Below are 22296 nucleotides of genomic sequence, written 5' to 3' on the forward strand. Positions count from 1 at the left end.
TTAAAGGGTTGTAAACCCTCAAGGTTTTTCACCTTAATGCATTATGGTGAAAAACCTTCTGTGCTCCAGCACCCGAGACCCCCTTTTACTTGCCTGAGCGTGAATTCTCCAGCAATGGGGATGAGAACACCAGCTCCAGTCAGTGTCTCTGGTAATCATTGGATAGATTGATAGCAGCAGGAACCACATTGGATAGATTGATAGCAGTGGGAACCGTTGGCTTCCGCTGCTGTCAATCAAATCCAATGGCTCGGGAGCTGGGGGAAGGGCCGAGTCCTGCTGTCTGTGTCAATGGTTGCAGCAGCAGGACACAGGAGCTCACCCGCACGAGTGCCCCCAGGGAAAGCGCTTCTCCGTGGGGGGCACTCGATGCAGGGAGGAGCCAGGATCACTACTGGGGTACACCCAAAAGAAGAGGATCAGGGCCGCTCTTTGCAAAACTCTTGCACAGAGGAGGTAATTATGACATGTTTGTTATTAAAAAACAAACCAAAAAAACAAGACTTTAGGAGCCGGTTCACACAGGGGTGACTCGTCAGGCGACTTAGCCGCCTGACAAGTCATGTCCCGCTCTGTGCAATGGAACCATTCTAATCGGAGCGACTCAAGTTGCTTCGACTTAGAAAAAGGTTCCTGTATGACTTTTGGGGCAACTTGAGGTGACTTGCATTGACTTCTATACAGAAGTAGTTTTGCAAGTCGCCGCAGTGGTCGTGTCCAGGTGGCCTGAGGCAGTCGCGGTGTAAGTCGTGCTGCCTCAGTGTGAACCGGACCTTAGACAGCTAAACAATTTCTCCTTACTGCACAGCCTGCAACTGCAATCTGTGAGGAAGGCCCACACTTCCTGACTGGAAATGTCAAAGGAGGTATACCCACCCCTTCCACCCCCACGCCCCTTAGTAGCCATCTGGTATGGCTATTGTTCTGCTACTGCTTAGTGTCCATTCACTCTGCTAGCCAACCATGTTTAAACAATGAGAAAAAAAACCTTGTTTCTCTAGGGAACAGTGATGATCAGTCAAGAAACTTAAACCAACCCCCCCCCCCCCCTTCCCACTTCCCACTTCCCCAGGGATGACTGGTTAGAAGGGCTTTAGGTACCAGTAGGTATATTAAAAAAAAAAAGTGTTATTTTCTTAGTCTGCAAGAGGGAATCGACAAAAAGAGTGCTAAATGGTCTTCTTTCCATCTGAAATCATTTATTGCTGATAAAATTAAGATAAGTGGAAGATGAACGATAACCAATGCAATTCAGGGGCCACACAATCCTTCTCTGTCATGGCTAAGATGAGTGATGACAAAACTTTCTACACATCTCTATATAAGAACTCCTAGAAACATGCTCTATGTCAAGAAGAGAGCTTTAATAGTCACAGTGGAGGTGTGTTTAAAATTACTTATGGGCAGCCAAACGGACAATAAACTGTAAGTAACACATATTTCAGTAGTAACATGTAGGGCAGTAGTATAAATCAGTCTATCTTGGGTTTTCCTTTCTCTGAGGCTGGTGGTGATGCATTCTTTTCATGCTGAAAGCAGAAGAGTTATCTGATTCTTTGATGGCAGCGGATTTAGTTCCATGAGCTTGAATGCAGCAACACAGAGAGATGGGAAAGATGTGCCAGATCAATTCCTGTGACTCAGATCACACATGGGCTGGTAAAATAACTTATGCAGGCCATACATGGTCGAATTTCGAACAAATTTTCTTTTCAAAATCAGAACGTTTTTTTGTGATCCGATGATGCCACCATTGATTTTCGAAATTCGGCTGACCAAGCCTTCAATTTCACCCCATGTTGCTACAGAAAATAATTTTCATGGGTGAGAATCTTCTTTTCTCTCCATAAATTTTCTTTTCTTATTACATTTCTCGCACGATTCTCCCATCATTGATTAGAAAATCGTTTGTTTTTCAAAAAATTTGTAACATGTCCGATTCAAATTTAATTTCCGTACGAAAAAATCGGCTGTTGTTGCAGCCCACCAATAGTGCGAAATTCATAAGAAAATGCTTAGATACGATTTTCGAAAGAAAATGATTTCGAAATTCAAACCATGTATGGCCGGCATTAGTCTTAAACTTTTTCGATCCTCAGACATACTTAAATTATTTCAGTGCAACAGACCTCTTGGCAGCAAATTACTGATACATAATATGTAGATTGATGCTGTGAATACACTTTATCATGCCGTGAACATACCATGAATATCTTTGGATGCTCAGATGCTGAATAGCATGTAAGTTCCCTCTGTCGTTTATTCTTCTCATTCATGTGACAGGAAATGAGCTGCAGCTGAACTCATGACAACAAATTTGTGAAAATGATAAATGACAAAAGTAGAATTGTCAGCAACCATTGAGGCTGCATTCACACCTGAGCGTTTCAAAGTCGCATGTTTTGCTGTGTTTTTGCCGTGATTTTGTTCAGGTCACCAATGTAAAAGGCAGAAAAACTCCTGTAATCTGCCCCAAAGATGCTTATGTTCTTTTTTGAACTTAGGTCATTTTTCAGGAGTTTTGCTTCATGTGACAATGCTCAGATGTGCACAGGTGCCATTGAAATTAATGGAATTTTGCTTGTTGGGCGTTTTTCATGCTTTTTTTCAGGCGTTTTACAAGCGTTTTATGAGCTGAAAACACTGAGGTCTGAATGCAGCCTCAAATATCTAATGCAGATGAAAGCTAATTCCTGATTGGCTGGTATAGGGAGCAGCACTTACATACATTAATGACTTTTCTTTCAGTTGTCATTCATTCATTTAATTAATTCATATTACTTTTACTTTACTATGATGATGGCCTATATTTCAGGAGAAAGAAAAGAAACAAAATATGTGATAAGTTAACTAACCTGTTAAATGATGATTTCAATATTACATGTCACACGCATTAATCATCACCCTACAATGGGGTAGAAATTGTTTTGGTTAAAAAATAAAGTTACATTTAACCGTTTACCCCCCTTAATGACCAGGCCATTTTTTGTGATGTGGCACTGCGTTAAGCCCTTGTACACACGGTCGGACATTCCGACAACAAAATCCGTCGGACTTTTTCCGATGGATTTAGTCCGAAACTGGTGTTGCATACACACGATCGTTCGTAACGTGATGACATTCTTTAGTTAAGACGGGACTACGTTCAGGCTAGTAGCCAATAGCTTTTGTCTAGGAATTTGATCTGAGCATGCGTGGCACTTTGTCCAATCGGAATTCTCTACAAACGATCAGACAAAGTCCGATCGGATCATGTTGTCTGAAACATTTTATATCGAGCTCTCAAACTTTGTTGGTCGGAGTTTCCGAAGGAAAAAGTCAGATGAAGCCCACACACGGTTAGATTATCCGACAACATGGTCCGATCGGACATTTTCCGTCGGAATGTCCGACTGTGTGTACAAGGGCTTTAACAGATTTAACTGAACTCCGCAGTCGTGCGACACTGTACCCAAATTTAATTTATGTCCTTTTTTCCCCCACAAAAAGCGCTTTCTTTTGGTGGTATTTGATCACCACTGCGTTTTTTTTTTGCTGTAAACAAAGACCTACAATTTTGAAAAAAAAAAAAAAACAATATTTTCTACTTTCTGCTATAAAACACATCCAATAAAAAAAATATAAAAAAATCTATTTTTTTTCTTTATAAATTTAAACCAATACGTACTCTGCTACATATTTTTGGTAAAAAAAAATCCCAATAAGCGTATTGATTGGTTTATGCAAATGTTATAGCGTCTACAAACTATGGGATATATTTATGAATTTTATAGTGGGACTGCGATATTGTGGCAGACAATTGGACACTAACTGACACTTTGCGGGAACCAGTGACACTAATACAGTGATCAGTGCGGAAAAATATGCACTGTCACTGTACTAATGACACTGGCTGGGAAGGGGTTTAACATCTAGGGCGTTTCGGTAACTGTGTGCCCAGCCTGTGTTTATGTGTACTGTAGATGCTGCTTTTAATAGGGGAAGTAATGGATTCTAGTCCCTGCTTTGCAGGAACACAGAATCCATCTCTTCCCCCTGTCAAAACAGTGATCCGCCTTGTTTACATAGGAAGATCCCAATTCTGTGTAGTTTACCGATGATCTCCAGGTGCTGGGCACTCAATGTTTTCCGGCAGATCAGCTTCTGCTGTGAATTATCTCAGCAGAAGTGGGCTTTTGCTGGCATGCGCACTCCTTACAGGCAGAAGTGCAGGCTCATGTATATATACGTGATCCTGTGCAGAGCTGCCACCCGGTAGCAGTAAAACTGCTATAGGGTAGTCAGCAAGTGGTTAAAGAAAATATGTAAACCCAACATTTCATGTTTCGGATATATGTGCTGTACTATGTACTGGTATGAAAAAGTATCCTGTTCTCTTTGTGTTGACTTCACTTCATGTGAAATCTCTGTGATCCTGCCAGTCCCTCTGCTTTACTAATTTAAAAAAAACTGACCACACTGGGCGTGAGAGAACAGCATGGTCAGTTTGGTTTCTCCTTCCCCCAGTTCTTATGCAGCTGAGACTATAAAAAAGGTAGTTATAATAATTATATTTTAAACTGAATGGGTTGTTTTACAAGGTGAGGGGTTACATATACTTTACAACATATTAGGTTATTTATACAGTATCTCTCAAAAGTGAGCCCTCACATTTTTGTAAATATTTTATTATATCTTTTCATGTGACAACACTGAAGAAATTACACTTTGCTACAATGTAAAGTAGTGAGTGTACAGCTTGTATAACAGTGTAAATTTGCTGTCCCCTCAAAATAACTCAACACACAGCCATTAATGTCTAAACCACATTTCACAAAAATGTGGGGGTGTACTCACTTTTGTGAGATATTGTATGTCCAGAGATACCAGATGAGTTTGCCAATATAGCCTATGACGTCTGCCCTTTTCCACTGTCCTGTGGGGGCTGTTTTCATAGTTCCAGGGCAGTGTAAAGATTGCTCTGTTTACATACAACTTGTCTACATCTGCTTTGCAACTGCAGACATCAAGTGAGAACAGTGAAGACATCTGCTTTACAGTCCTGTTTGACTTTTTTCACTGCCTGAAGCCATACACCAGGATTTCTGTGCTGTACTCATGTAGTCCACAAGGGAAACTGATCAAAAACCGCTGGCAGCAAACAGACCCTACACAATTTAATTTCAGAAAGCAAATGTCTCTAGACCAGGGTTGAGAACAAGGACTAGGACTAGAACTAGGTATTCCTATAGGCCAGCCTTTGTCAACCAGGGTCCTGTGGAATCCTAGGGTTCCTCTAGAGGTTGCTAGGGGTTCCTTGAGCAATGAACACTTTCTGACTCTCAGAGGAGTAACCACCGACGCCATAGCTATCTGTAATGGGGAGGAGTTTCTTACTACTAACCACAAACGTATGGCACATTCCTCCCACTGAACACCAATGTAAGGAACATTCTTCCCACTGAACATCACACTTATGAGCTGTAGATATAGTGATTATTAGCAGGGGTTCCCTGAAACCGGGAAGTTATTTCAGTAATAACAAGACTGAAAAATGCTGCAATAGATCATGGCAAGAAATCATATACCTTGGGCAATTTGTTTTTTCAAAATTGTCGCTCTATTTTTGTTTATAGCGCAAAAAATAAAAACCACGGGGGTGATCAAATACCACCAAAACAAAGCTCTATTTGTGGGGAAAAAAAGGACGTCAATTTTGTTTGGGAGCCATGTCACATGACAACACAATTGTCAGTCAAAGTGACGCAGTGCTGAATCGCAAAAAGTGGTCTGGTCTTAAGCCAGCAAAATGGCCCGGGGCTGAAGTGGTTAAGAAAACACAGTCCAGATACATTCCAGATGCTTTTCTGCATGTGCATTTTTGATGTATTCCAGTGCTTTTTTGATGCAGTCCAGTGCATCTCCCACATGTGTTCCAGGGTGTTTTTGGTGCCTTTAGATGCGTTTATTATGCGTTTTACAGCGTTCCAGCACAGTCCAGTGCAGGAAAAATGCAGCATGTTCTACTTTTTTTCTGGAACTGCAAGCACTGGTGTGAACTATGCCATTGAACACCATATAACCTATTTTTAATGTGTTTTTGATGCAGAAAAAAAATGCACTGGACTGCATGTGGTGTGAACTGGCCCTTAGACCGGCAGCATGAAAAGAGGATGAGCAAATCATAACCAAGGAAGCGGAGCCTGATAATGAAACAAGCAAGAGTGTTCGTTCTCCAAATGACAACGCCAGAAAATATAACAATGATGCTGCCAAGCACTAAAAATGCACATGTACTGTACATTGTGTATAATAGAATTTATTATGAGGGGAAAAAAGGGAAGCGACAAGATAATTCATCTGGGAGAAAACAGCTCTACAAACTCATTTCCTGGGAATAATAATTGTGAACATTTTTATGTACAAACTATCGTTCATAGATGGCTTTTTTTTTTTTTTTTTTTTTTTTTTTTACAGAGCACAGTCTTTAGTTTTGGATAACATAATAGCTGAGCTGATATGATGACATTTAATGGACAGCCAATCTGGGAATTTTGTATGACAAGTATCTTGGGCACGGATTACACAAGTATATCATGTGGACACCTCTTTGTAATCTTTTCCTGGAGAAGAGGGTCTTTGTGACTACCAAAAAAAGCATTGAGTAGTGAGAAAATATAAATAGAGATCTCTGGCTAACCCGGCGCCGAGTATCAGTTTTAGTCATAAACAAAGGAGCTAATTTGTTGGAACTAAAAAGTATCTTTGTTTCCAGCAACAAAAGACATGTCTCATTTTCATGGTAGGTTAGAGAATATTTAGGAGTTACAGGCAATACCTCTACTCTTCAGAAATCATCCCTACAGAGCGACGATCCCATTGCTGTGCCAGAACAATAGCAGTGCTCAATGAATTGCTGTAATGATCAATCCAAAAATGGCTACTAGCAATTTTCAGTAGTCAGACCAGTGAGAGCTGTGCTTGTACTTTGTTATTAAATTAGAACCATGGTTTGCTCTGGACTTTTGCCATAACCACCAAGTAGTTGAGTAGCATTTGTGGGAATTGTAAGTACCGTACATATATAAAAAACAAACAATGTCCCCCTGTCCAGCTAGTTAAATACAGATCACTAGCGTCAGTCTATAAAATCTCTCTTATAGTTCACCAATCCTCATTTGCCATACCTTGTTTGTAAATAGTTATTATTATTATTATTATTATTATAAAGGGTTTTTTTTATAGCGCCAACAGTTATTATGTATTTTTAAAACTCTGGTGGGATTTTAAACATAGTTACATATTCAAGTTGAAAAAACAGGCACATGTTGTGCTAGTTCAACTAATAGAAAAAGGGAGAGAGAAAAAAGAAAACCTCCATATACACATTTCTATACCCACAGTTTTAACCTGGCTTTAAGAAGGTCCTGTATGTGTTATGCTGGAATTGGGTGTGGAGCCCATTTAGCTCAAAGCCAGTAATAGAGAAAACTCTTGTTAACAATTGTCGCATGACGTGGCCTAAGGCAGAGATCGGATGTCAGAAGCAGGGTAGGTTTATTAAATGAGACTCTTAGCTACCTTGTCACATCCTAGCAGTACTGCTTTTCTTAAGTTTTTGCACGGTTTGGAAAAAGCTAATTATGTTAAGCTAGTGTTGCACTTCTTAATTTGTGATACACAAGTTTTGACAGAATTTTGGCTTGATCAATTTTAAGCAGTGCATTTTTAAAATAATTGTTTGGCAACCAAGATCAGTTCTAGAATCAAGGTCATTGTACAACCAAAGTTTTCAGCTCTAGTAATCGACACTATAAGTGAACAAGGCCTTCATTTTCAAAGGCCACAAATAATTCTGTTCCTTTTATATGATAAAGCACAACATACGCATGATGCAGAAATGCTTGTCTGCATTGAGCCATTAGCTCAGTGCAAAACCCTTTCCCTTTACTGCACAGAACAAGTGACTTGATGTTACATGGGAATGTACAATGGTGTTGTGGAATGTGGCTTGGATGGGTTTGTACATGTTTTATTCAGCCTGTGGTCTTCACTAGGAGCAGCTGGTGCCAGCAGTTCTGTGGTCAGCTCACTCTCATACATGTTGAATTATAAGCAACAAACATAATACTGTAATTTTCTTACTATTGCTGTAATTCTTTGCCAGGTCTTCAAAATTGATGTTTTATTCAATGGCCGCCGACATTCTTTGGATCGACGTTACAGCGAATTCCATGCACTCCATAAACTGGTAACTGACCATTTTTTAGTTATGGATAGATAAAATAGGCACTAGAAATTCTATGTTCTTTCACCTCATACAAAAGCATTAGGGGGAAAAAAGAAGCACCACCCTAAAAAGTGGTTATTTAGTGGTACTAATGCGGCATGTATCTAGACTGAGTAAAAAAGTATTAAGGTTTATTTGAATCAATATATAAATTCATCATGTGTACGTGTCAAGTAAATAGTGTTACTAAATGACAGCCATCACCACCCCAGGGACAATGTTGTCTAAGATTAATACAATGATTAAAAAACATCACAAGTGGCCACAAGGGCTGGTTGATCAGGATGCGAATACTTCACTAAACCTGTCAGTCCCCCTAAGCTCCCACTTAAAAATATGCACCTTAGCACCTTATACAAAGTACTGACTCCACTCTTTTTTTTTTTTTTAAGAGGGAGCTTAGGCGGACTGACAGATTTAGCGAAGTATTCACATCCTGATCAGCCAGTCCTACATGTGGCCAGTTGTGACGTTTTTTAATCATTGTATTAGTCTTAGACAACATTGTATCTGGGGTGGTGATGGCTGTCATTTTCTAACACGATTTTTTGATACGTACACATGAATTTCGTTTTTGATTGAAATAAATTGTAATACTTTTTTTACTCAGTCTGGATACATGCTGCATTAATCCCGCTAAGTGACTATTTTTTAGGGTTCCCCTCCCACTACTGCTTTTGTATGTTGTTATTATGATTACATGGAACTACACCTAAGATGTGTGTTTGGCCACCAAACTATTGCATTATGCATTGCTATAATATATATTTTTTAATGTTGCACTTCCACCCTATACCTTGGTAGGTGCTCTACAAACACCAGTGACTTGGACAAAAAATATGGTGCTCTGGATTCATTCATGCAGTACAGCCTTTCTCAAACTTTTTACCCCAGCGGAACCCTTGAAATTATTTTTAGGTCTTGGAGAACCCTTGCCTTACATCAATTAGTAGTCAGTGGGAAAAATGCTCCTTTGATGGCTTGTGGGAAGAATGCTCCCTTTACAATGGGGGCTAGCTGTCCTGGCGGACATCTTTGGTGTCATGCAGTTGACTCTGTCATTGACCCCGAAACTATGCAGGCTCCATCCAATAAAAGGTCAATCGGCTACAGCTTAAGAAATCCCTAGCAACCTCTGGAGGGACCCCAGGTTTCCACAGAACCCTGATTGAGAAAGGCTGATTAATTAGATTATATTGTGGCATTATAACTTTATGCTCTTGTATCTAGATCATTTTTGCATGAGCATGTCCACAGGTGAATAATATACATTATTTTGTATTTGCAGTTGAAGAAGACCTGCAAGGTGCCAGATTTTCCATCCAAGCGAGTTCCAAACTGGATGTCTAAGGTCCAAGAGCAGCGGCGACAAGGACTCGAAGCTTACATACAGGTGGGTAGACTTCAAACTGATTCCACTGCCTCCTCAATTTTAAATGTGTTGCTTTTTATTTCTTCCCTTTAATGCAACACCTTCTCCACGTTCTTTCTTAGCAGCTTATCATTCACACCATTATGGCACAATGCAGTTTCACTACACTTCTTAGCTGCTAACCACACCCTGTACTGTTACCCATCCAGTGGGGGGAGCTGCAGCTAAGTTCTGCTCTTCGAATCTGGAAACAGTCACCTCCCAATGGGATCTGGTGCATGTGGCTTAGAGAACTTAAAACCCCAATCAAAGTCTTGCCTAAGAGCACACACAATAAGCAGTCTGGTACTAGCTTTGTTGGCCTGTAAAGCCCAGTCTTTACCCCTCTCTGAATAAGTTTTACTTTGTTACCTGTTGTCTGGCTTTTCCTGATTTCATGATTAATGCTTATTGCTACATTACTACCTAAACTACTTGTGGCTCATATCATGTCTTATGGCGTGAAAGAGGAAGAGACCTGGGATGCTCTTACTGTACAGCGTGGCCTTCTATGTGGAAGAGGCTAGTACTGGAAAGGAACTGAAAACAGGGAGTTTAAATAGCATTTGGTGTCATTGAGGAAGAACAGAAAATAAATGTGTTCACGTAATTTCTGATAAATGATTTGAAACACGTTAGCCTTCAGATAATGATGTTCTTAGAAAAAGAAACTCATGTTATGGCATCCTGTGGTACAGCTGTGTGTGTATAAAGAGTTAATACTATCGGGTGGAAAGGTGTAATGTTATGCAGAATTCATTATCAGGGTTTGTAGAGAAAGGGAGCTGACAAAATAGCCATTTGGGTGGGACGAGAGAATGTTATCTACTGACACATATTATATGTCTTCTACACCATCCTATCAAACAGTACTAGCTTGCCTGCACTAGTTAGATACAGGGGAAGATGGAACCTGGGGACGTTTTTCTTTCTTTAAATTAAATACAGAAAATTCTATTGTAAGGAAATAAGCAGTTTTGGAGTGTGGATTCTTCACAGAGTGTGGGATAGAGAAGTATAACATGACATCTTTGTGACGTTAACTTAATGGTTACGCTAAATGTAATTGTGTCAGATTCTACACAGGTTTATCGTTTTTCTTTCAGGGGGTGATCTGGTTCAACAAAGAGGTTCCAAAAGAGTTGTTAGATTTCCTGAAGCTGAAACATTTCCCACAAAGCAAAAAGAACTGCAGCTTCCAGTGAGTACATTTTATGAAGAGCTAAGCATGTTAATTCCCAGCACAGGCACTCTTTAGAAGCAATCTTAAATTAGGGAACATTGGTGTAGGCTTGGTGTGGCTGCTCAAAGAAACCACATGCTTTAGACCAGCGGTCACCAACCAGTGGTCTGCGGTCCACTGATGGTTTATGAGACTATTTTGGTGGTCCCCAGGGGTTCTGCCGCAAATCAACATTGTGGTGTCCTTACTATCAGTGCACATTGATACCCTATGCCTCCTCTGTAGTTCTGGCTCCTGTGAACTCAGAGGGAGGCACTGGGAGTACTTCAGAAATTGGGAAGTGAAGAAGGGTGTATAAGGCATGTAAAATTCATGTTAGTGGTTGGCGGGATTCACACTTGTGCGTTTAGTGGTCCGTAAAGTCTGAAAGGTTGGCAAAAAATAAAAATTGCTTGTTTCTTCCATCAACACAGTCGGTGTTGATGGTGGGAAAAATCAGACAGCCTGGTTGTACCCAAGTTGATCGATTGCTTGAGTACAATCATATGGTTTGAATCTCAGCTGGTCTATGGTGAACTGGTTAAGATTCACATCATCTATGGCCAGCTTTAGGCCATAAAAGGAGGCTACCTGGTGGCCATGCGGGCTGTAGTTAGAGTTCTCTGTATAGAGGACCCTGGGATCTAAAACTAAGCCAAGAAACCCAAAACATCTGCCATCTTGACTACCAACTAGCTTACTATTTCCAGGGGTACACTTTAAGAGTACTGGCCCCTCAAGAAATGTAAAAAAAAAAAGTCCCCAAACACACAGTGCTTTTGAATGAGTAAATAATTCTGTAGGTACAACATACTCTTTAAATACACTATAGTGGCATTGCATGTAGCATTGAATGATATATTTATATTTTTATTCAATATTTTATTTATAGACACATGGACTTTGAGAACACAACACTCAAGTTTATATGGCACTATGATATGACAGTGGCAAATATAATAACTTTTATATCTAGTGGTAGTTAGTCACATTTAAATGGTTGTAAACCCTAAAAAAAAACCCTGCAAGACAAAGGCATAATGACAACATGTCTCCCGGAGTTATTTCCGGGTTCGCGGGCTCCGGCGCTGTGATTGGCCAGAGCCACAATGACATCACTCCTGCACCACCAGGCATGGCTGCTGAAGAAACGTCATGAGCGAGCCGTTTCCTCTGTGCACATGTACCGATGACATTGACGCAAGCGTATATGATAAATATCATCTAAACCGTGCAGGTTTAAGAGATATTTACAGTACCTACAAGTAAATGTGTGCGATTGGCTTGTGTTGTCGTAAATTCCGATCGTGTGTGGGCTCCATCTGACTTTTTCTGTCAGAATTTCTGACACACGTTTGAGATTTTGGATCTAAAATGTTCAGTCAACAAAATCCAATTGTTTAAATTCCGATTGTGTGTAGACAGTTCTGACGCAGAAAGTGCCACGCATGCTCAGAATAAATTACGAGACAAAAGCTATTGGCTACTGGCCTCTTTATAGTCCCGTCGTTGTGCAACCGTGTGTAAGCTAGACAAGTTTGGGCCAAAATCCGTCGGGAAAAAATCAGACGGATTTTGTCATCGGAATGTCCGACTGTGTGTACAAGGCATTCCAGTGTTTACAACCACTTTCAACTGGACATTCTTCGTAGCTTATCCAAGTCATTTCTTCATTAGTAGCTAGTTCAGCTGTATGTGACTACTAGATATACCACAACCTTGATAAATGAGAGCTTTCTCAGACAAAATGGCTATCACTTTGGGGTGTATACCCTGAAACCGGTGCGGGAATATAAGAAAAAGCCATGGTCCAGGTGAATGTGACTAACTACTACTATCATGACCTGGATAAATGAGAAGCTGCGCAGACATATTTACTTGTAATACTGCCTCTTCTAGGGTGTAAGCTCAGCAGGTTTGTTCCATTTTGACATTTTCTCCTTTTCTACCTAAAATCCTGCATCCTGAAGATACAAAATGTTCAAAGTCCAGTTTACTGTTTTTTTTTTTTTTTTTTAGTAAACAGTTAGCAGTGCAATCCATTGTACTGACTCCCAGAACTGGTGATCACATTTCATTTGGTAAGGCCCCTTTCACACGGGGTGGATCTGCTCAGAGGACTCCGCTAGCTCAGCAGGAGATCGCTCAGTGATCCTCGCTGAGCCGACGGATGACAGGTCCGTCTCTGCTCACTGTGCAGGGATGGACTTGTCCGACCTCCGTTGTCCTCTATGGCAAAATTGGATGAAAACGGAGAGACTGCCTGTTTTCATCCGATCCGCTGGAAGGATGGCGAACATGTCGCCATCTGTCTGTTTTGAACGGATCTTGTCGGATCGGATGGCAGGCGGGTGTCAGCGGACACTTCTCCACTGACATCCGCCTGCCTACACAAGCCAATGGGTGGCCCGCTCAGATCCGCCTGAAAAATGGACAGGCGGATTTTTGTAGGCCGATCGTGTGAAAGGGGCCTTATGTGTGCCACAGATTGTCTCTCCATTTGGTACGCTAACATCAGCCCTGAATACGGTGCTTGTGTACAAGTGTATATGTATTGATTTTGCTCAAACAAAGGCAAAATCAGTGACCTATGATGAACACAGGTTCTATAAACGAAAACTTCTCAGGGGCTCTCAGGTTAGAGAAACAAGCTTGGATTTACTTTAGTGCTTTGCAAAAATGACCAATTAATAGAAGTGTTTTCTTTTCTCCAGATCAGTGACAGATTTCACTTCAGAAGAGAACAGGTACGCACTATTCTGTGTCTTAGTTCATGCACTGAATGGCTGACCAGTTTTTCAAGTTGTGATTTTTTTCCCTCATGACATCAGCTGTTAATATTTGCTCTGTTTAAGTACATATAACACTTGTAGGATAGGCATGTCTGTTTTTGATTGGCCTTCAGTTAGTAAAGCTGGCCATACATTATACAATTTTCTTATTCAATTTCAGATTTACCTTCAACTATATAGTGCAAGGGCCTGTCTGATTGCATGCAAATTGGAAGTGTTTAGGTTTAACCTCATATTATATGGTTTTGGTGAATCTAAAGGAAAAATTAGCAAGAAAACTGTATAATGTATGGGCAGCCTAACATTTATTTTGAATAATTAACAACCAATCCAGGTCATACTTGCATATTTTCTGACCATTAACACACATATTGCCCTCTCAATATATTTTAGGTCTGTTATTTGTGGGCTGTATAAACCTCTTAAAGAGGAAGTAAACCCTGATGGGTTTACTTCCTCTTTTTTTCCCTGCAAAGGTAAAGCATAATGGACTACTATGCATCGCATAGTAGCTCATTATGTGTCACTTACCTGACACAGGAGCCAGCGAAGTCGCCGCTGATCCCTGTAGTCCGCCGCATCCATCTTGCTGGTGGCGTCTCGCAGCTCCGACCAATGACAGCGGCGAAGCCGCGATGACGTCACTTCCGCGCATGCGCACGGGAGTCGCGTCTCGCAGCTCCGCCGCTGCCATTCGGCGAAGCCGCGATGACGTCACTCCCGCGCATGCGCGCGGGAGTCGACAAATTAGGCAAATCCATTCTTGGAACTGCCGCATTTAGTGCGCCTGCGCGCCGCTGTCTACGGCGCATGCGCCGTAGACAGCGGTGCCCATTTTCGGGCAAATATCTCCTAAACCATATAGGTTTAGGAGATATTGCTTGGACCTACAGGTAAGCCTTAATCTAGGCTTACCTGTAGGTCAAAGTGGTTTGAAGGGGTTTACTTCCTCTTTAATCATCAGTAGAACCAGGATTTTTTTTTTTTTTATCTAAAAAGAGGTGCTGATACTCTCCTGTCCTTTGTCCTACGCACCACCCACCATTACCTCGTCTCCCAAGCTCCACCCCTCCCCTCCCTTTTTTAGGAGGGAGGTTTGGAGTTGGCTGAACAAAACAAGTTTTTGCAGCCACTGAAGTAGTTCAAGAACAAGGAATCAAATTATTATGCAGGCGTTAATATAATGCTATATTGTAAAGCATCACACAGTATATGCAGTGCTTTATATATAAAAAAAAAAAAACACACATAGATGTAACAATACAAAATAGTCTGATACCGCAGGAAAAAAGCACCTTGCTCACAAGCTATTTATAAAAATGTCCTTGGTACAATACAGCATTTTATGATACAAAACAAAGATTGGCCACTGTGCAGAAGTACACTAAAGCTTAGATTCTTATATAGAGACCATGATACAATGTAAGTAATGACCACAATATTATCGGTGAACTGCGGAGGCAGTTCTCCATTGCTGTGTGACTACAGCCTAAAAGAAAATCTGTTGATGGATCTTTCATTTTAGCCTAAGGAATCTTGGCCAAATGTGTGTGAGGGCTGCTTTGCAGGGCTTGAAAGATTTCGTCCATTGGTGTATAAAGGTTGAAGCAATGGTTGTGGGTCATTCCTCGGGCAAGCTTTAGAGGGGATGCATTTTCGATGTGCAGGCAATTTGGGAGGATTAATCTCCTACCTTAATGATTCTTGCATAATTAATGGCATTGATGTCATATGACAGAGGCAGGACCCATGGAACACTTCTTGTTGTCTCTCTGGCAGGTTAATAATGAGACTAAAGATCTTTTTAGCTGTCTGTAAGGAGGCCTTTTTTCTCAAACTGACCCCCAGTATAATGGGCATTTTCTTCACTGACCTCCAATGTAAGGGGCATTCTCTCTACTAACCACTGTGTACTGAGATGTTCTTCCATCAGGCTCCCGATATAAAAGGTAATGCTTCCAAATGACCACCAAAGTAGAGGTGCCCTGCCTAGCCAAAGCACAGGTTCAGTTTAAGGCTAGCTATATTGCATGGCAGGTCTTTTGTGTGTTTAACTAATGCTCCATCTGGTGGCAAAATGTGTAATTTCACTTTACTCAGACAATGTATTATTCAGGATAGGAATTAGACCCCTTTAACAACACACCGCCGATATCGTGGGCGGTAAAACGCCGCTATTTTTATTAGCGCATTTCGGCCGCTAGTGGGGCGCTTTTACCCCCGCTAGCGGCCACGAAAGGGTTAAAACCACCGGCAATACGCCGCAATAGCGGCGTTTTGCCGGCGGTATTACAGCGCTGCCCCATTGATTTCAATGGGGAGCAGCAGTGGAGGAGCGATAAACACAGCGCTCCTTTACCGCTCCAAAGAAGCTGCTGGCAGGACTTTTTTCTGACGTCCTGCCAGCGCACTGCTGTAGTGTGAAAGCCCTCGGGCTTTCACACTACACACAATGGTGCAGCTTCTTTAGGGCGTTTTGCAGGCGCTATTTCTAATGCTATAGCGCCTGCAAAACGCCCTGGTGTGAAAGGGGTCTAAAAGGGCTACCAGGGATTTTCTGGGTATCTTTACAAAGCATTTGTCTGATAAAACAATTAATATTTGTGTATGTTTGTTATACAAACATATTCTTGTAAGTCAGTGAAGGAGAAAACAAAATTTTATAACAGAAACAAAGAAAAACTTTTTTTACAAAGATTTCAATCTTTTTTCATTTTTTAAGCAAAAAATTAAAAAAAACCCAGTGGTGATCAAATACCACCAAAAGAAAGCTCTATTTGTGGGAAGAAAATTATAAGAATTTAGTTTGGGTACAATGTTGTATGACCGCTCTGTGACAGCTCTGAAAGCTGAAAATTGTCCTGGGCAGGGACAGTGCCTGGTATTGACATGGTTAAACATTTTGATATGTTTTATATTTACTTTTGTGAATAAAATATGTTTTTTTTTACATTTGCAAATCATTGTATGCTGTTTTAGGCCCCTTTGGCGCTTGTGTGACTCGGGACTGCAAAGTCGCATGACGAGTCGTCCCCTCTCTAGGACATCTTAGATGTGCGACTTCCAGGGGCTACCTCTTTCTTTCTTGAACAGTCATCCTTAGGCTATAAATAGATCCCAATGTGTTTCCGAAAAAACCAACAGCTGTTTGTAGTTCTAAAAAAAAAAAATTTTGTTTCAGCTCTCATGCACACGGGGTGTTTTCTCAGCTCCTCTGAACAACTTTGTTCCTGGCAGGAAAAAAAACACAGTTCAGATTTTAATTTTCACATCAGATTTTCTGCTGATTGTTGTCTTCAGACTTACCAAAACCATGTAGTGCAAGGGCCCTGCATACAAATTGAAACTCCTAAGGTTTGACCTCATATTATGTGGTTTTGGTAAATCTGAAGGAAAAAATCAGCAGGAAATCTGATAGTGTGTATGGGACTTAAGGCTCCACGCTTTTAACAGTGTTTTATACTAGCGTTTATGTGCATGTTTTAGCGTTTATGGACGTTTTTAATAAAAATACACAGAGGACACTCCAAAAATCCCACAATGCATTCCCAAACTCCCACAATGCATTGAAAAAAAAGAACGCTTATTAATGCACGTTAGGATAACATAGATTGGAGTTTATGGGCTGTTAAAAAAACAAAAAACGCCCAAACTCCAAAAAACGGCTGTTTATGAGCTCCAGTGTGCATGGAGCCTTAAAGTCATGTTTTGCAAGCACATTTGGGCATGTTTAGGTGCATCAAGTGTTTGGCCAGAATATTATTTTATTCTGGCCATTGGAATGAGAGAACTCTCAAATGCTAAATGCTGTTAACCTTTAGATGCATTTACACTATTTTAGGTACATCAAACATTTTTTCTGCTCAAACTCTCCTCTCCTGAACACGCAAGTATTTTAGCATCTAAACGTGTGCATGGATACACAGGCTAACATAGAGGGGCATTTAAAGGCAGAAAAAAAAAAAAAACACCAGCCAACCAGCATTTTTTACACCCAGTGTGCACGAGGCCTTTGGGTTATAGAGATGTGCAGGAGTACTTACAAATATGTCCTATTATAAAATATTGTGATGGTCTACAACTATATGCCACCTTTTTTTTAGCAATTGCTTGCTGTGCCAATAGAATGGCTTAGAACTTACACTGAGGTCCTGCTACTCTGGACAGGATGGTTAGCTGGAAAATTAATCCCTGACAACATGTATCCACAGCTCTGTTTCCTAGCAATGTACTTACTATGCTGACAGTTCTCCTGCTACCTATCCTTGACCTATCCTTATCCTTGTTAATATCAATGACAGAGAGGGGCGGTGGGTTATGGGGTCGCATGACCTGTATTTACACCTCCGGTCTCTGATGTTAAACGCATCCTTGAAATGCTATGTTTTCCTAACAGTTCCCAGTTGGCACATAAAGCGGTGGTAGGATTTTACAAGGACCTGTACATTTTACCTCCAGATACAGGTAAGTTACAACTATGATATCAAAGTGTTTTCAAATTGGTTGGTAAGCATTTACAGTCATTCTTATTAAAGTATAACTAAAAGCAAAACATTTTTTATTTTTTTGGATAGAATGGTGAGGGATTAGAAGACTTGACAGTCCTTATGGCTGTCTGTTAAGGAGATTCCCCCTCTCTATTTGTCCTGTTAACCATTATCATTGAAAGTGAAAGTAAACGAGACACCAGAACTGTAATAGAAGGCAAATCTTCCAATAGGGACACTAGTTCTGGTGACCTTATTGACACCCTGGGATTACCCCACTTTGGTCGGATTTACTCTCACTTTCTGTTTTAGCTGTGGGACAGGAAGTGAAGGAAAATCTCCCCAATGGTACACAGATGACATAAAATAAAAAAAAATAAAAAACTGATGAGTTTATAATCTTTCCTTACTCTATCCAAAATGTAAAAAAAAATAGCCTATAACCACTTGCTAACCAGACATTGCCGATATACGGCGCCAGGTCGGCTATATTGTGCAGATTGCTGTACCGGTATGGCAATTCATGTAATAGTTATAGCAGGTGCATGCACGGCGCCGGAGCCGATGCACATGGCTGGCAGCCTCGATTTCCGCCAGCCATCGGTGATCGCTCCACAGAGAGCCAGAACAGGGATCGGTCAATGTAAACAAACAGATCCCCGTTCTGTCGGTGGAGTAGAGAGATCGTCTGTTCCAAGTGATTAGGAACAGCGATCTCTCTGTATTTACCGTCAGTCTACTCCCCCCCCCCCCAGTTAGAAATGCCTCCCTAGGACACACTTAATCCCTTGATCGCCCCCTAATGTCAACCCCTTCCCTGCTAGTGTAATTTATATAGTAATTATTGCATTTTTATAGCACTGATCGCTGTATAGATGTCACTTGTCCCAAAAAAGTGTCAAATCTGTCTGCCGCAATGTCCCGGTCCCCCTAAAAATCAGTGATTACTAGTAAAAAAATAAATAATAAAAATTTCATAAATCTATCCCCTATTTTGTAGATGCTATAACTTTCACGCAAGCCAAAAATATTTTTTTTTGGGAATATTGATTTATTTATTTAAGATATTTTTATTAAGTTTCAGGACAAACCAGCATACAAAAAGAAAAACAACAGAACAAAATTGGGTTGGTCATTAGTATACAGTAACAAGCAGTACGCTCTTACAGTCAATAAACAGAAGATGATGTATAAACTGCACACTGTAGTTAGATACATAAATATGCGGTTCAGACACACCTATTAGTGCAAATTTAGCAACAGTGTACACCAGGATAATAAAAGACGTGGCAAATAGGAAACAGCAGAGAAAATGGGAAAGGTGTCCATTGTGGCAAACTCCATGTCAATTCGAGGCATCGTGTGGAAAGAGTCCGAGTGGCAGGAATACTGGCACACATCTGGATGTTTCCAGCGCCATACCTCCATGAGACCATAAACCTGTGTCCAGTCTACAAATGAGGGGAAGGGTCTGCCACCACCCCCCAAGCGGTCCATAGCAGGATCTAAAATGGTATTAAAGTCACCCACATAGAGTAGAGGACTTGGGGGTCTGGACACCAGCTAGAGGGACAGTTTAGACATTGGGATATTTATTATAGCAAAAAGTAAAAAATATTGTTCTTTTTTTCAAAATTTTCTGTCTTTTTTTGTTTATAGCGCAAAAGCTCTATTTGTGGGAAAAAAAGGACATTCATTTTGTTTGGGTACAGTGTTGCATCACCGCGCAATTGTCAGTTAAAACGACGCAGTGCCGTAATGCAAAAAATAGCCTGATCATTAAGGGGGTAAATCCTTCCGGGGCTGAAGTGGTTAATTCTAAAACAGTACACTTCATCTGAGCACCACAAACCAAAAATGCTAGTTAATAATTTTTTAATTTTCAAAACACTCACCCATCAATGTCTCTATACTTTAGTTTGATTATAAATCACTTTGAAAAACACCTCCTAGCATTCCCTGCCCATGGCCTTCTTGATAAAGGGCAGATGATTCATGTAGAAATTATAAATCCTTCAGTAATTAAAACAGTTTACATATGCTATAGATGTATTTCACAGTTTGCCTGAAATTTCACTCTGAATAGTAGCAAGTTACACTATATAGAAAACACAGACATCAAAAATTGGGGAAGAGAAAGTGAAAATAAAAGTGGAGTTGTTGGCTATAATGAGTAATTAGATACCTTATTCTGCTGTCCAAGAGAATTCATAGACGACACTTGACTGCAACAACTGTGCATTTGTTTTGTTTTTTATGGCTACTTACGTTTTTTTGTTTTTTCTTTCAATACATTCCTATTGAATATTATCAGAATACAGACAATGTTATAGAAAAGAGTGCACAGATATAGCCAAGGTACAATTGATTGCGCAGATAAGCAGTAATTTGGGGCCACATTCAAGCGTAGCTGAAGACTGCTGGTCCGCAGACCAAGGAAACGTACCTACTTTTTTTGATGTAGGCGTTAGGACAAATATTAATATCCTAGTTTGATGTTCAGTCAGTGCTCACACAATACCCTTTTGTTTTTCCTTGTGTATGTTGAGCTTCCACCACAGTATTCCTGTATATGCATCTGTATATGCAGCGCCTAGAGGCGATTCAGTTCGCATTGTGCGCTATACAAGTATTTCATTCATGCATTCATATATGAGGCGCTCTATAATCCAACAAGCTCAGCCTAACTGCTACCATTTGGAAGTATTTAAAACACAAGAATGTCATATGTATTGCGTGAACCCATGACTATTTCCAGACTATTAGCTGATTATAGGTCCAGCAACCACACTTATACTATTGGTATAAACATTTCATAATATTTAAAATGTGTTATAATATATAAATTACTACTAGCAATAACCATCCAATTGTTAGTACATTGATATACAGCTAACTACATGTTGTTAATATTCAACAAAATACAAATTTATGATTAAAGTGTTACGCTTTCCTCCATGACAGATATGCTTGAGGACATCATTTTACAGGGAGTTCTCCGAGGGCTGTACCAGCAGAATCATAAGAAGCTATCTACAGTTAAGCATGCACTCCCAACAAATTCACATGTGCAATGATCATAGCCTGACCGTGCTACAGCACTCATTCGTTTTCATATGGTGCTTTAGATTGGGAAACTGTGTAAGATTGAGTGGATTTGTGAGAGGTCATAAGGAGAAGCTGCTTCTGCAGATGGACACCCTACCAGGACTGCCAGGAGAAAGATTTGCTGTTACTAATGGGGACCAGTGATTTGGGTAAACACTTTCTGAATCATGGCACATCTACTGCATGGGACTTTGTCCGGGATAAGCAATCAGGACAACTGTATAATACATAATGCAAATTTCCAGATTGTGAGGAGAGACTTGTGTGATTATTCCATAATGTACACTGCATAACCTAGTTGTTACAATTCAGAACATGGTTTATTCAAGGTGGACCAAAGTCTACAGGATGCTGGCGTGTTTCTAAATATTTATAAAACTGAACATGTTTTCCTCTTAGGCCCATGTCATATTGGTAATCTTGTAATTGGGGCAACTTACCAACAACAAGATCTTTAGTTGAGTGACACTGGCCTGCTCCTGTGGCATCGCTCCCTCACTGGGTGAACCAGCATCTATCAGCTCTATCAGTTTTCCTTTGGAGTTTCACAGTTTTTGTCAAGCAATGGAGCGACACCATAGGAGCCAGTCAGTGCTCTCTTTGGTGTCCCTGTTGTCGGCGAGTGGACACCACAGACAGGATCATAATGATGACAAGGCCCATAATGTGCACAACTTTTGTTGTTTTCATAAAACAATAAAATATACAGATTGTCCTTATTAAGTCTTATAGATATAATCTTGTCTTCTTTCACAATTGTCTCATTGTGCAACCTTACTGTGCACACACTTGATGTGGTATTATCCAGACAATGCTTAAAAGAAACACAATCTGAATCATGTGGAATAGTTAGTACTTTGTTTCCCATGGGAGTCAGAGACAACCCAAATATGTGAGATTTGGAGCAATGGCAGTTTCACTGTGTCTGTCCTTACAGGTTCCTTCAAAGGTTCTGCAGAACTATGGACCTTTATTTCAAAGTCAAGACTTTAGCTAAGTGCCAAGAG

General features: G+C 40.5%; 1 protein-coding gene across 4 annotated transcripts in view; it reads left to right on the plus strand.

Annotated features, from left to right (window-relative positions):
• SNX22 (sorting nexin 22) overlaps positions 1–22008 on the plus strand; it is a 31466-nt gene extending 9458 nt beyond the window's left edge. Inside the window, exons 2-8 of one of the 4 annotated variants that reach the window (XM_077472798.1) lie at positions 6089–6272; positions 8147–8230; positions 9558–9662; positions 10787–10881; positions 13617–13649; positions 18091–18158; positions 21146–22008. In XM_077472798.1, the coding sequence (XP_077328924.1) occupies positions 6189–6272; positions 8147–8230; positions 9558–9662; positions 10787–10881; positions 13617–13649; positions 18091–18158; positions 21146–21258 (582 nt within the window). In that variant the 5' untranslated portion in view covers positions 6089–6188 and the 3' untranslated portion in view covers positions 21259–22008. Of the gene's footprint in view, positions 1–6088; positions 6273–6453; positions 6782–8146; positions 8231–9557; positions 9663–10786; positions 10882–13616; positions 13650–18090; positions 18159–21145 lie in introns of those variants that run through there. The other 3 variants (XM_077472800.1, XM_077472799.1, XM_077472801.1) reach the window with 3 other exon arrangements.
• The last annotated feature ends 288 nt before the right edge of the window (positions 22009–22296 follow it).

This window comes from Lithobates pipiens, unplaced genomic scaffold (assembly GCF_037356315.1).
Source record: "Lithobates pipiens isolate NorthernLeopardFrog02 unplaced genomic scaffold, aLitPip1_a1.2 Scaffold_8, whole genome shotgun sequence".
NCBI classification, from domain to species: domain Eukaryota; kingdom Metazoa; phylum Chordata; class Amphibia; order Anura; family Ranidae; genus Lithobates; species Lithobates pipiens.